This window comes from Felis catus, chromosome A2 (assembly GCF_018350175.1).
Source record: "Felis catus isolate Fca126 chromosome A2, F.catus_Fca126_mat1.0, whole genome shotgun sequence".
Classification (NCBI taxonomy): Eukaryota; Metazoa; Chordata; class Mammalia; order Carnivora; family Felidae; genus Felis; species Felis catus.
The window spans coordinates 21427357-21439800 of NC_058369.1; the positions used below are offsets into that span (position 1 = coordinate 21427357).

The window sequence follows — 12444 nt, forward strand, 5'->3', positions numbered from 1 at the left end:
TCCCTTGGCAGATTCTGGCTCCGGTGTGTGTCACGAGGTGATGTAGGTTCATTCACACTTGGCTTCCTGGGGGAGAATCTTCTAACTCACTGGGGAAATCTTCTTGACCCCATTAAGCTGTTTCAACTCCAAAGAACACACAACCAAAAGCCACAAGTGATGGGTTTTTTTTTTTTAAAAATGTATTAAGATGTGAAACTTTATTGTAAACCATTGTACAATGTTAAGTACATCATCTTCCCTTTCATTTCAAAAATGGGTTTCTGTGAGTCATCACTGATTAAACACCCCCACCAGAAGGGCAGTGGAAATAGGCCATGGTTTGCTCACATTGGTCTGAGTTCTAAGAAACATCATGAAAAGAGAAATCAAATGAAACCAACCCACCCACCCAGCCAGGAGCTCAAGGAGCTGACAGCCATTGGACCAGAAGTCCCTCACCAAGAGCAAAGCCCTTCAGAGCTGCCAGTGCCGCACAGGGCAAAGCAGAGAGCTCTCCACTCCTGGCTGGAAGTGTGTGCAACATCTCAACGCCAACCCTACACCCTACAAGGTGGCTGCTTTGGCCAATGAGAAGTTCCTAGAGCCGTCTATGTTGGCCTGGCTGTGAAAAGGCCAGTGAGTTGTTGTCTGGAGGCCAGAGTGGGCTCCTGGGCAGCTGACAGATGGGGCCTCTGTGCTGCAGGCCACAGGACTACACTGCCTAGGATCTGAGCCTTATCTTTTCCCTTTAAAGGCATGATAGGACAATATTCGCCTAGGACTCCCTGTTGCCAGGAAGGGGCATGAGTTAAAGCTTGAGGCAGGAGGCCACCAGCATGCCTGTGGGTTAACTAATGGGCCACGGGCCCTTATCTCGAAGGTCTTCTGAGCAGACCAAGAAGCCACTGCCGCCCAGGATCTCACCAACATCCCCCTTTGCCACTGTCCACATGCCACTGACAACAAAAGGAAATAAGGCCAACAATGATTCCTTCCATTGAGATGTGACAGTTTTACCTCATCAGGTTATTTCCATCAGTTACAAGAAACTTGTTCATGACCTTGACTTATAAGCTTTCATCATGCATGGCTTGGCCAAGGTCCACGCTTGGACAGATCAGATGGACAGCACACAATGTCCAGTTGGTGTCTCATGGTTTCTCAAGCACAGTGACACTTGCCATGTGGCTGGGTAAAGAGCTGTACCTCGTAAGGCACCTTGGGGCAGGTGGAGAGGAGACTCATCCCAGGGAGGGAGGGAGGACAGCTCAGGGGAAGTTCTGACCATGGCCCTCTGCATCTGGTCTCTCCTGGGACAGTGTACCACAGAAAAACCCCCAGTGACTGCAGGAAACACTCCAGGGAATACAAACTCTGTGTGTGTGTGTGTGTGTGTGTGTGTGTGTGTGTGTGTGTGTTATACACCCATGCACACACACACACAGGAAGATAAGGCCAAACAGGCAAGGCCACACTGTCCAGTCCCACACACCACAAGGCCCTCTATGATTAGACACTCATCCCCTAGTCAGCCAGCTCTATGACTGTGGCTCAGAGACTAAAGCCCTTATTGAAAACCAGGATACAGGGAAAAACCACCACTCACTCTCCACCACTTTGTCCCCCAAACCCACTGCCCAGCAGGCACTGGGAAGGGCCTTCGGAAGAGCAGATTGTCGAGGCTTACATAACCCCTACTTTCCATCTTTCATGGACTGTGTCTCTCCCACTCGCTGTGCCTGGAGCTCAAGGCTGAAAGCACATCTCTGATTCTGAGCTCAGTAAGGTACAGGAAACAGCGATGGGCACAGGTTGTTCAGACAAAATGAAACAGGAGGGAAAAGTACAGGGAGCCAGCAATGCCATGAGGGGCTGATGTGCAGCAGGCACAACGTTAGTTCTGGTCTTCCCCAGCACCGATTCTCCAGGGCAGACACCTCACCGTGGCCAGGGACGGGAGGGGGTTAACAGCCTAAATGAGGGCAGAAGCGGACACAGCCTCTAGTCTTGCACGCAATCTTGCCTCCTGCGGCAGATGCCCACTTTTGCACAGTCGCTGCTCACGGCAGTGACAGGTCCCAGTTCCTCTCAGCCCTCTGGGTCCAGACTCCCATGGGAAGAAAGGCTGAGAAGCCCACTCCCCCTGCCCTGCCCCTGGGTGGGATGTGAAAGGTGAGGCAGGCCCAGGGCTTAACAGTTTGGCTCCCACGCTACAATTCAGACCCAATCCACGTAAGGACAGCACTTTTGTATGTAGGTCTAAAAGGAAGGTTCTGGACCACGTGGCCTCTCTGCACCTGTCTCACTTCCAGCTCCCACCTTAGTGGTGTAGTTATCTATTCCTTAACTTCTGTGGCTGCCTCTGGGCTGACAAAACCCTGGCTGCTCCACCGTGCTGCTTCCACAGCAGGGCAAATGCCCAGGCCAACCCATTCCACTGTGGTCAGCAGACTCCTAAAGCTACGGGGGCCTGTGGCCATGCTGAGGAGTGGGGCCGCTCCCCAGGGAGGGCACATGGGCTTAGAAGCACCTCGCCTACCTGTGGAGGCAGATGGTAAGCTCTTGCACCTCAAGCTGCCCCGTCCCCAGCTGCCCTGTATCTTTGAAGGACGTGAGAAACAGGATCACTGGGCAGGCAGGGGCTCCTCAGACTATTGTGCAAAACAAGGGGATGCAGTAAGACAACAGGCAGAGGGCAGCCTGAGAGGAAGTTCCTGGGGCTGGTCCAGCAGCTGGTTCTGAAGGCTGCACCAGCGGGAGGCAAGGAGGCCCAGACTGAATTTTAAACTACAGATTTGGAGGCTCTGAAGAGAGACAGGGAACACACAGGGCTGGCCTCCTCGAGGTCTCAGTTTCTCTGGACACAGACCTCTTAGGCTCTTTTCTTGGTCACATTTAACTAAAACCTCTACCTGCCAGCAGAAAAACCAAGCCACTGGACAGAGCACTTCCTGTCCCACACGCACCGGGGCCCTAGATCGACCTTCAGACCAGCTGCCTCCCAGTCAGGCCTGCCCCACACAGACTCACTGGGTTTGTTCCTTTCAGATAAGGCTTCATCTCCCTTCCTGCTGAGACCATTTACCTCATCTTATCGCAGATTGCCTACAAATATTCCAAATTAACAAAACTCTTGACTTTTTCTTCCCACCAGTTCACATCTCATGGAAGGCAAACAAACCCATTTCTTTGGGGATTAAAAAGAGTTTTTTAAATACAATAGTATGAAAATATAACTTAAAAATATAAAAGTCAACAGCGTACGGAAGACTTAAAAAATCTATGTTTTGCCCATTAGTCCCATAGGAAATAAACACATACTCAAAAAACATTAACACTGTGACAGCTCATAAAACCGGCTTTAGAAATCAGTAGTTACAAAGCCATTTCGAGTAAGAAAGCATTGCGGTTCCAACTTGGTCAATGAGTGACTTTTGGCCCCAAACGTGTTATGTGTCCACACGCCCAGAGCCTTGCGGAAAGGTTCTGCCCACAGCCCGTGTGTGTGCGTGTTTCCCTCCTCGATGCCACCCAGCCAGACACAGGACGGGGCTTCTGGGTCCCTCACAACACCGTCTGGGACAACGACAGACAGACAAAACGCCTCGCTTGCATATTTGGTCAGTGTTTGTAGTGCAACTGAGTGGGAGCCTCCGGCTGCCGCAAACCCCTCGGCGCCGGCCCGTCCTCCCTCTGTCGAGTCACAGTAGTCTGGGAGCGGGCGGAGACGGCAAGAGGGGCGGAGGTAGAAGAGGAAGGGCAGGGAGGAGGGAAGGAAGGACCCGGCAGCCGGCTGGGCCCCCAAACCTGACCCCAGCGCAGGAGTGTGTCACACGGGCAGCCCGAAGCGGTGCTTCTTCTTCTTCGCGGGCTTCAGGGGGGTCAGTCTGCGCAGGTCTTCCTCTACGTCAGACTCCTCCATCTCGTCATCGGCAGAGATCAGGATCTGAGGCGGGGGGCGGGGGAGGCACGGTCTGCGTCACCACCAGCGGTGCCTTCTTCCTCTGCCCTCCCTCCACCCCAGCACCAGGGTGCCTACCCCTGTAGGAGGCCTCTGGTCTCGTGTTTCTTGAGGAAAGGGTGATGGGGAGGCCCCTTTACAGAGTGAGACCACCCCAGACTTCACTTACTCTCAGGATATTCACGGGCTACTGAAACCAGCATCGAGTTGACATACCCGCCTCTCTGGAGTGCTCCCCACTTCTCCATCCAGCCTCCGGCTGGAACGGAACCCCAGTCAGAGCAAACTCAGCAAGGACCCACAACCTAAGGTCATCCTGGCAAAAAAGCCCAATCTTGACCAGGGGCATCACAGGTCTTTGAAGTTGCCTTCAATACAGCAAAAGCAAACAAAAGGGTCCCCTTTCTCAAGAGGAAAAGAAAACATCTGTGGAGCACATACGAGGCAGGTGGGTTTCAGAGCAGCTGCTTTAAGCCAACTTTGTAACTTGTGAAGACAAAAGGAGCCCTTCACTCTTCTGAATCCCTGGAATGACGCGGCCACGGAGCAAGGGCATCCAGGGCAGACTCACTCACTGCCAACCTGCCACACCACTTGCCTGGCTCCGCAGACCTCTGGGCACCACAGAAGGACAGGGACAGTTGCCGCTGTACAGGGGACCATGAGCTCATGCTCTCCCGGGGGCAGGATGGGGACATCACCTCTTCCTGGACCACTCCCTTGGTGGCTCCCAGATTAAACCTTCTCTCTGGCTCCCGACTGCCTGTACATGTGCGCCCCAATCACAAAGCACCTTGCCTGTCTCGCCGAGACCTTTGCCTGTACCTCATTTCTTGTCATCCCATCCTACCCTGAGGAACACAGGCCACTCTGGCCATGATGGATTTCACATTGCCCAGATGCCATACCACATGAGCACGACTGCTCATGAGTCATTGCTTCTGCCTGTAGTGCTGTCTGTCATTCACCCAATGTTCACCAGGCTCTTACAACACGACAAGCCCCGGGTCGGATCCTAGGCACCCCTAGAGAAGACATGGGCTTACCCTCTGTCCTGCTCTTCTACCCAGCTTCCAAAACTCCCTCCAGGATGCCCCCAGGAGTTAAACAGACTGTTCCAGGGTCCTCACAGGGCTTTCGTTAACACCTCAATCTCAAAACGATCAGTCTTACAGAGAGCTCTTCAGACACGTTCACCTCATGCAGTCTGAAGGTCTCTCAGGGAAGATGTCACCACAGCCATTTCTGTAGCCCCACCCTGGGGGCTGACAAGGCCCTTTCAGGAGGCAGCCTTGGCCCCACCCTGCAGCACACAGAAGTGCAGGCTGCCCAGGGAGTGTAACTTTGCCTCCATGCTCCTAGTTATGACCACCAGTCTCCTCCAAGTCCAAACCCTTGAATGTAGGAAACCTGAAAATATGGGAAGGTGAGGTTCCCTGGGAAGGTCTGGCTGGCTACCCCTACATTTTAGACTTTTCTGGTGAGCTCAGCCAACACTTCCGCTGCTCTGTAGTGGTGGGCAGGGATTCAAACACCTGAATGCTTAAAGGTCAATGATCAGGCTCAGGAGAGTCTGTGCCAGCTTCCCTGGAAGGAAAGGCAGGGAAAGGCAGCCCCCCTCCCTTCCCTGTCTTCCTCCACTGGCGGAGGGATTGGGGAGGGACTGTCGGAGCCCTCACCACACTGGGTGCTCCACCTTCCTGCCCTGGGAAGGCCAGGGGCTGCAGGGATGGGTCCCTGCCAGATGGAGCTGTCAGCCTCTCCTCCCTCCCCCTGGCTAGTGCTGAGAGGACCAGATGCAAACAGAGACCAGAGACCTCCCTGGGTCGGGTGGTAGCACGGGGGCTCAGCCCTACCTCAGACTCTGACTCCTCGTGGGATGCGGCCCTTCGGTAGCGGACCTTACTGCCATTCCTCGAGTCCTGGTTGGCTCCCCTTTCTTCTAGTTTAGCTTTCGTCCTCCCCTTTCTCATGAGGAAATTGTCCACTACCCAGAACATCAAAGCCTGTGGGGAGGGAACCTGAGCGTTACTCCAGGATAAGCCGTTTGTGAAAGCAGAGCAGACCCCGTCGGCATGCCTCCTACCCGCTCCAGATTACGTCCAGGACAAGGGGAAGAAAACCCTCATCCAGTCCCCCTGCTCTCTCTCACAAGCTTTCAAAGAGACACCCACTCTCCACTTCCTCTGTTTCTACTTTCTTATCAGAGAACCGGCAAGAAAGCCCTGGCCCTCTTCACCCCGAGTGGTGGTGACTGATGGGGACAGCCTGCCTTGAGCCTTTGCCTTAGCCACTAACAAGGTCTCTGGGCTCCTGGTTGGGGCTCCTTCCACGGGCTGAGTGGCTGGCCTGCATAGTCGGCCACATCTGTCAGCCCCAGGTGCCTGTAGCATTTCTTCTCACTGTTTCCTAATTCTAGCCAGTGTGCTTGTGAGTTTCTCTTGGAGCTCTGTGTAAACGACAGGGATAGAAGCCTGGCATCCTGATCTAGAAATCCTTGCCATGCATGTGGTGGGCCTCGTTGGTGGGAGGTCCCCTGGCAGGGAGGGCAAGACAGTTCCCGGGACCCTCCATCTTGCACAGGGGGCCTGGAGCATGGGGTGTGCCTGTTGAGAAAGCAATCCTGCCATCTTCACGTCTGGAGTGGGGGTGGGGAGAGGGCAAATGCTCACACAGAGGGACGTGGGGGCCGAAAGGGGCTTTCTCTGTCAGACTCTGAACTGTGAATGGGACACTGGAAGGCAGAGAGCACGTGGGGGTAGGAAAATGCAACCTGGCACTGACATTGACAAAGAAGGGGACGATCAGCATGACGATGGCCAGTTTCAGGTCTGGGTTTTCAATGGGATTCAACAGGGCCACCTGTAAAGAGAAGCAGACTCCGTGAGGTAGGGAGACACCACAGGGAAGGCACCTGAGGGTGGGGGTGGCGGCACGGGTCAATCCATGAGGCCCTGAGCAGGGCGGCATAGCTTAGACCACAGTCCCCCAAACTCTGATGGGTAGAGCACCTCACGCCCAGGGCTGCACAGGCCGTCCCGAAGTGTGACTGCTAACAAGGCAGGCCAGGGAGAGCACTTGGAGCAGTTAGGGCTTTCACAGCTTGCCCAGGGCTGTGGACTCAGGAAATGTAGTGGGCTTACAACCACACACCAGGAGGCATGGAGGGTGGGGAGGCTTTGGGGAGACAGAGGGAGCGAGGTCAGTGGATGCTCATTACAGACTCTAGCAATGAGGTGCCAGGCCGCTTTCTTACAGAAGTCCTGCACCCCAACCGCCTCCCGAAGGACAACAGCTCTGAAAAGCCTTGGTTTATTTTCTTAAAAAATAAAAAGCAGATACAAATAAAACCAAAGGAAAGCCAAGTTCTGAGCTACTTGTTTCCGAAGGCTCTTTGGCTGGTTTCATGTGGCCACATGGAGGAAATGGGCACTGGGGCCAGAGGGCAAAGCCAAGGGAACCCTGGGAACAACGTGCAACCAGGAGCTTCCTGTGCCACCAAAGGGCTCAATTAAACCACTGGCAAAGACGGGTGCGTGAGGACATGAGCAGATGTAGAGAACACCCTCCTGAGGGTTGTAGTCATGAGGCCTAAAGACCGCATCAGCCAGTAAGCAATCCGAGGGCAGGGACTCTTACTTCCATTACGTATCCCAAAGCTTAACCTAGAGCAGACGTTTGCACGATCCAAAGAGATGGAGGCTAAGTGGAAAAACAAGCTCCTGCTCTCGACAGGAGGCCCTATCACGTGGAATCCAGGCTGCATTCATGCAGGCAAGAAAGAAAGAAACAACACATTTGGTTTTCTAATAAGGTTGGGAATGTGTGGGAGGTAGGGGAAAAAGGACCACCTTGCTTGGTGTCCCAAGGAGCTGGTAGAGAAGGGACAAGAGGCAAACCTTTTTCCACTGAAGTATGAGGAGGACGATGAAGACGACAGACTTCTCAAAAATCATGATCACGATGTAAAGAGCACACTGCCCAACCCAGGCTCCACACTGCAGAGGGTCTCCTGTGGGGACAGTGGGTGTGCAGTCACGTGGGGCCCGGACATCACACCTCTGTCCCGTACCCACCGCTCCTGTGAGCCCTCACGCCCCCAGCTCACACCAGAATCCCGGCTCTAAAGCCACTTAATGAGCCCTGAAAGCACCAAGAATCACTTCAGCGCAAGTAGACAAATGTGAGTGTTTTAGACAAAATCAGAGAATTCCTAATTTGGAGATACCAGCGTGGCATTTCTTTCAAGAGATTCTAAGATATAATTAAAAAAACTAAAGTTAGTAAGTGCTCCCTGCCGGGGCTCGGAGAGCTGGCTCTTTTTGTCCACTGGCAGAGCTGTGTGAAGCAAGACTGCTATTATTATCCGTTGTTGATTTTTCCAGTGACTGTGGTGCCACCCATCCTTTCCTCCATCTGTGGGCTGGCTGATGTTTGTGACTGCGATGGCAGCAGATAACCTCTTTGCTCATCTGCTACCCCCACCTACCCTCCCCGGCTGTCCCTGCCGCCCTCAGCCCTGAAGGCAGAATTCAGACTGGAGGGATTCTGATTCTGTCTACACAGGGCAGCCCAAGACAGCTTTGGCTGGGGACAAAGAAGAAGAGTGGGCAGCCCTCACAGCAAGGGGGCAGCAGTGAGGGGCTGTGCCTTGGGGCTGTGCCAAGGGTCCATCTGTGATCCCATCAGTCACCGTGTTTGAGAAATGAAGAAATCCCAACAGTCCAAGCTGGGGTACACGCAGGCCCTGGAGGGCCTCCAGAATGTTTCAACAGGGACTAGAAGGAAGGGTGGAGGACGAGTCCCAGGGAAGGATCTGTATCCTCAGGGACAGGCAGAACCCACAGGATGGGCCTCCCAGGGAGCCACACATGCCTCCCCAAAGTGGGAGACGCAGGGAGACTGCGGTGGGGTCCCCCGGGGCCGGCTCTGGGAGCTCTGCTGCACTTGTATGACCACCGCTGACCAGAAGAGCAGGGTAGACGGTAGCTTTTCAGGGGAGGCAAAGGCCCTAATATAGGCAGCGAGAAGAGAACGTGACCCAGAGAGAAGGCGGCAGCTTCTCGTTGGAGTCTATGGTTTCCGTAGCCATCCCTGTCACAGGCCCCAGCCCTGCCAGAGCCTGCCAGTGGAAGAGCAAGTGAATGCCTTCACGCAGCTGTAATGGACACAGCATCAGGCCATTCCCTTTTCTGGAAAGCCTCGGGAGAAGGGTACAGAAGGCATGCAGAAGAGCCAAAGGGCCTCCCTTTGAGCTCGTTCTGTCTACTTTCACTTTTGGGATTAGACGCAGCTGAGCCAAGAAACCACTTCAGAAGCACAATCCCTCCTAGCCAGACTTTTAATGGAGTTCTGTAATCCCCTCAGTAAACTACGTGACCTCACTGAGAAAAGTTCTCAGAAACAACCAATCAAAATATTTGTTAAAAATCATTAAGATTGGAGACAGAGCACTAGCAGGCAGTATCTCTGAATGGGGACTGGCGTGTTTAAAGTCAACAGAACAAGGGGCCACACTTAATGTCAAGAGAAAACCCACTTGCTCTGTGTGTCTGCTCCCTCTGCCCTTCAGTTTGAGGTGACTGACAAAGGGGGACGTGTTTTCCTCCCTCCCCTCGTGTTGCCCCTCAAAGCTTAGCTGCAGCTGCGGCTGGTTTCATTTACACGCTTTAATAAAAAACATGGTGGAAAAAAATGTAAAAAAAACCTGTGCAAACCTGCTCCCACACGTCCCTTCCTCTGCTGTGTCCGGACCACATGCAGCCCCAGCTGGAATGGGCACATGTGCGGTTTGTTTTTCAGATTTGTTTCATTTGAGAGCCTTTCAGACGTTCCCCACTGTCTCATCGTTTAAAAACAGACACGTCAGGCATTCTCGATGTGTCCTGCTTTTTACCACACTGGACAGCCTCAGGTTCACACATGGGTGTTTTTTTATTGAATAAATTCCTCAGGATAAATCGCAGGAATAGGGGACAAACGGACAGAACATGTTTGTCTCTCAAGGCTTCAGGAAGGGGCCATTAGGACAGGGGCAGGCAGCAAAACCCACAAATCACTGGTGCCCCTGGGGCAGAGACCCCACTTTCAGGGCTTCTGCTTGGGGAGAAGCTGCCTGGTCATCTGACTGTAAGCACACCTGTCACCTAGATCTCATCTCACCCCTCAGGGCCACGTGGCTGATTCCTCAAGTCCCAGGTACTTGTCAGCAAGTTCACCCTCTCCTCTAGGGACAAAGGAAGCACCTAGAAAACAAGCCCTTCTTCTTCGCTTAGCTGAGAAAAGAGCTCTGGGGCTTACATGGAACGATGGCCTCAAGCAGTGGGCTGGTCAACAGGTGCAGGAGACAGAATAACGGTCCCACAGAGAGACCACATCCTAGTCCCAGGAACCTGTGCGCGTGTCAGGTAACCTGGCAGAGGGGAGGGAGGTCGCTAACCAGCCGATTCTAAGAAAGGGAGAGCATCCTGTAGTATCCAGGTGGGCCCAGAGTGCTCACAAGGGCACTTCAAGCTGGAAGGAGGTGCTGGAAGGTCAGCGTGATACCGCATGAGAGGACCGGTTGCGGGCCCCTTGGAGGGAGGAAGGGGCCACGACCAGGCAGTGCAGGCAGCCTCTAGGAGCGGGAAAAGGCAAGGACACGGGTGCCCCTCTAGAGACTCCAGAAGGAACCAGTCCTGCCGACACCTTGACTTTAGCCCAGGGAGGCGCACGTGGGATGTCTGAACTACGACTGTAAGGCAAGAAATCCGTGTTGTTTGAAGCCACTAATTTCCCGGTAACTTTTTATAGCATCAATAGAAACCGGTAACATGGACAGAAACAGAAATGAGGCAACATCACATGCGCTGTCCTCCTCCATCAGCCTGGGGAGGGAGGACTCGGGACGGTCCTGGATAAGGGGCAGCTACATCTGGAGACACCCGGCTTGAAAACTCCGGTTCCTAAATGCAGTGGTGGGAAGACAGGACCGCACGGAAGCAAGCAGCTCAGACAGCCGCTGCCTTCCCGACGCGCTGGGGATGGGTGAAGTGCCTGCTGTGACAGGGCCAGCCTGGCCTCCCCTCCCGCGAGTCATCAAGGGGCCATGGGTGCACCTCCCACAGCACTGGTCACCACAGTGCAGTCCAGAGCCCCGCCTTCCAGGACGGGTCTCAGTGGCAAGCAGTGAGCAGCACCGTCCTTGGAGTTGGTGGGAGAGGAGACCCCCCCCGCCCCCTGCCCCACCTCAGCTGTGCACTGGCTCGCTGTGTCACTTAACCTCTCTGGGCATGAGCCTATAAATGATCATGGCACCGCTGTGGTCCGAGTGTGTCCTCTAAGCTGAGGAGTCATGACTCGGGGCTTCTCAGAAGCCTTCTCTTGAACCACAGAAGCACACACTGTGTGTCAGACACTATCTTTAAGTCCGTGACTCACCAGGCATCGAGTAACGGGGCTAAGAAAAGCCCTCCCCTGAGTTCATCTCCCCTCAACGGAGATAAACAATTACTTAAGATTTCTAGAAATACCCAAGGCACTCAGAACCAGCTCCATGAATCGGCTCCTTTTACATGTTGGTACCTTGTGAGTTTTCAGTCATCTAGGAGTGACCGGCCCTGAGGCCCAGACCCAGGAGCTCTGTGGAAGGTATGAACGGGAAACAGAGTGGAGGTCCAGAATTCCTTCCCTTTTGTTCTGTGTGTGCCCCTATGTGGCCAAGGCCCCGCTGATGCTGTTCCCACTGAGACCAGGAGCTCCTGCTCCTAAACAGTAGGGACCAGCTATGAAGGTGGTCCTGAATTCCCAGGGCACCTGTCTCTGCAGCCCTGCTCAGGCCACAGCCAGCCGCTTCCCTGGGAGTACGAAGTCGAAGTCAAGGGCGATGTGTTTGTGCTGGGAGACAGCCTCAGGGGAACTTCCTGCCCAGGCCACTGTCCCTGGGGCCTGAGGGGGAGGGGGGGTGGGTCAAAGATGAGCCAGCAGCCAGAGGTCACCTGTTTTAAGCCACGTCTCTTTGAGGGAGGATGCACCTGGTGTCCCTGGCAGCCTATGTGCCAGAAACTGGTGGGGGCCAGCCTACTGTCAGGAGACAGCAAGGCAACTTGGCCCCAGGGAGGGGAGAATCCTCCATCCTGCCCCTGCAGCCCCTGTAGTGAAATGGCCCAATGGCAGGACAAGCACAGACGTGCGGCACAAAGAGGGCCAGCTCCCTACTGAGCACCTCCCAAACCAAGAGCCGTTCCTTCTCTAACGAGGTGGGCAGGCGGTGTGTACTCAGTGGGAAGCTCGGCACAGCGAGGTGGCCTTACAGCCAGCAGGTGTGGCCTCCGGTGCCCTCTGGTGGAAGAGGCCAATGCTGTGGCTCTTCCTGTGTCCAGGGTCTCTTGGCGCCTGCCGTCTAGTGGCAGTGATATGCATACCTACCCACCTCAGACGTGTGGCACTCAGATACCAGCAGGGGACCAGAACTGGCCCCACAAGCACACAGAGGAGACAGTCACCGGCTCCTGAACCCTTGA

The 12444-nt window shown here is 54.3% G+C and overlaps 1 protein-coding gene across 2 annotated transcripts in view; it reads right to left on the reverse strand.

Annotated features, from left to right (window-relative positions):
- Nucleotides 1-157: 157 nt before the first annotated feature.
- The window catches only part of STIMATE (STIM activating enhancer), a 53256-nt gene continuing 40969 nt past the window's right edge, over nt 158-12444 (reverse strand). For both annotated transcript variants that reach the window (XM_045051388.1, XM_006928858.5), the window contains 4 exons: nt 7843-7955; nt 6728-6805; nt 5800-5949; nt 158-3928 (listed from right to left, as the gene is read on the reverse strand). In XM_045051388.1, coding sequence (XP_044907323.1) covers nt 3812-3928; nt 5800-5949; nt 6728-6805; nt 7843-7955 — 458 coding nt within the window. In that variant the 3' untranslated portion in view covers nt 158-3811. The remainder of the gene's footprint in view (nt 3929-5799; nt 5950-6727; nt 6806-7842; nt 7956-12444) is intronic.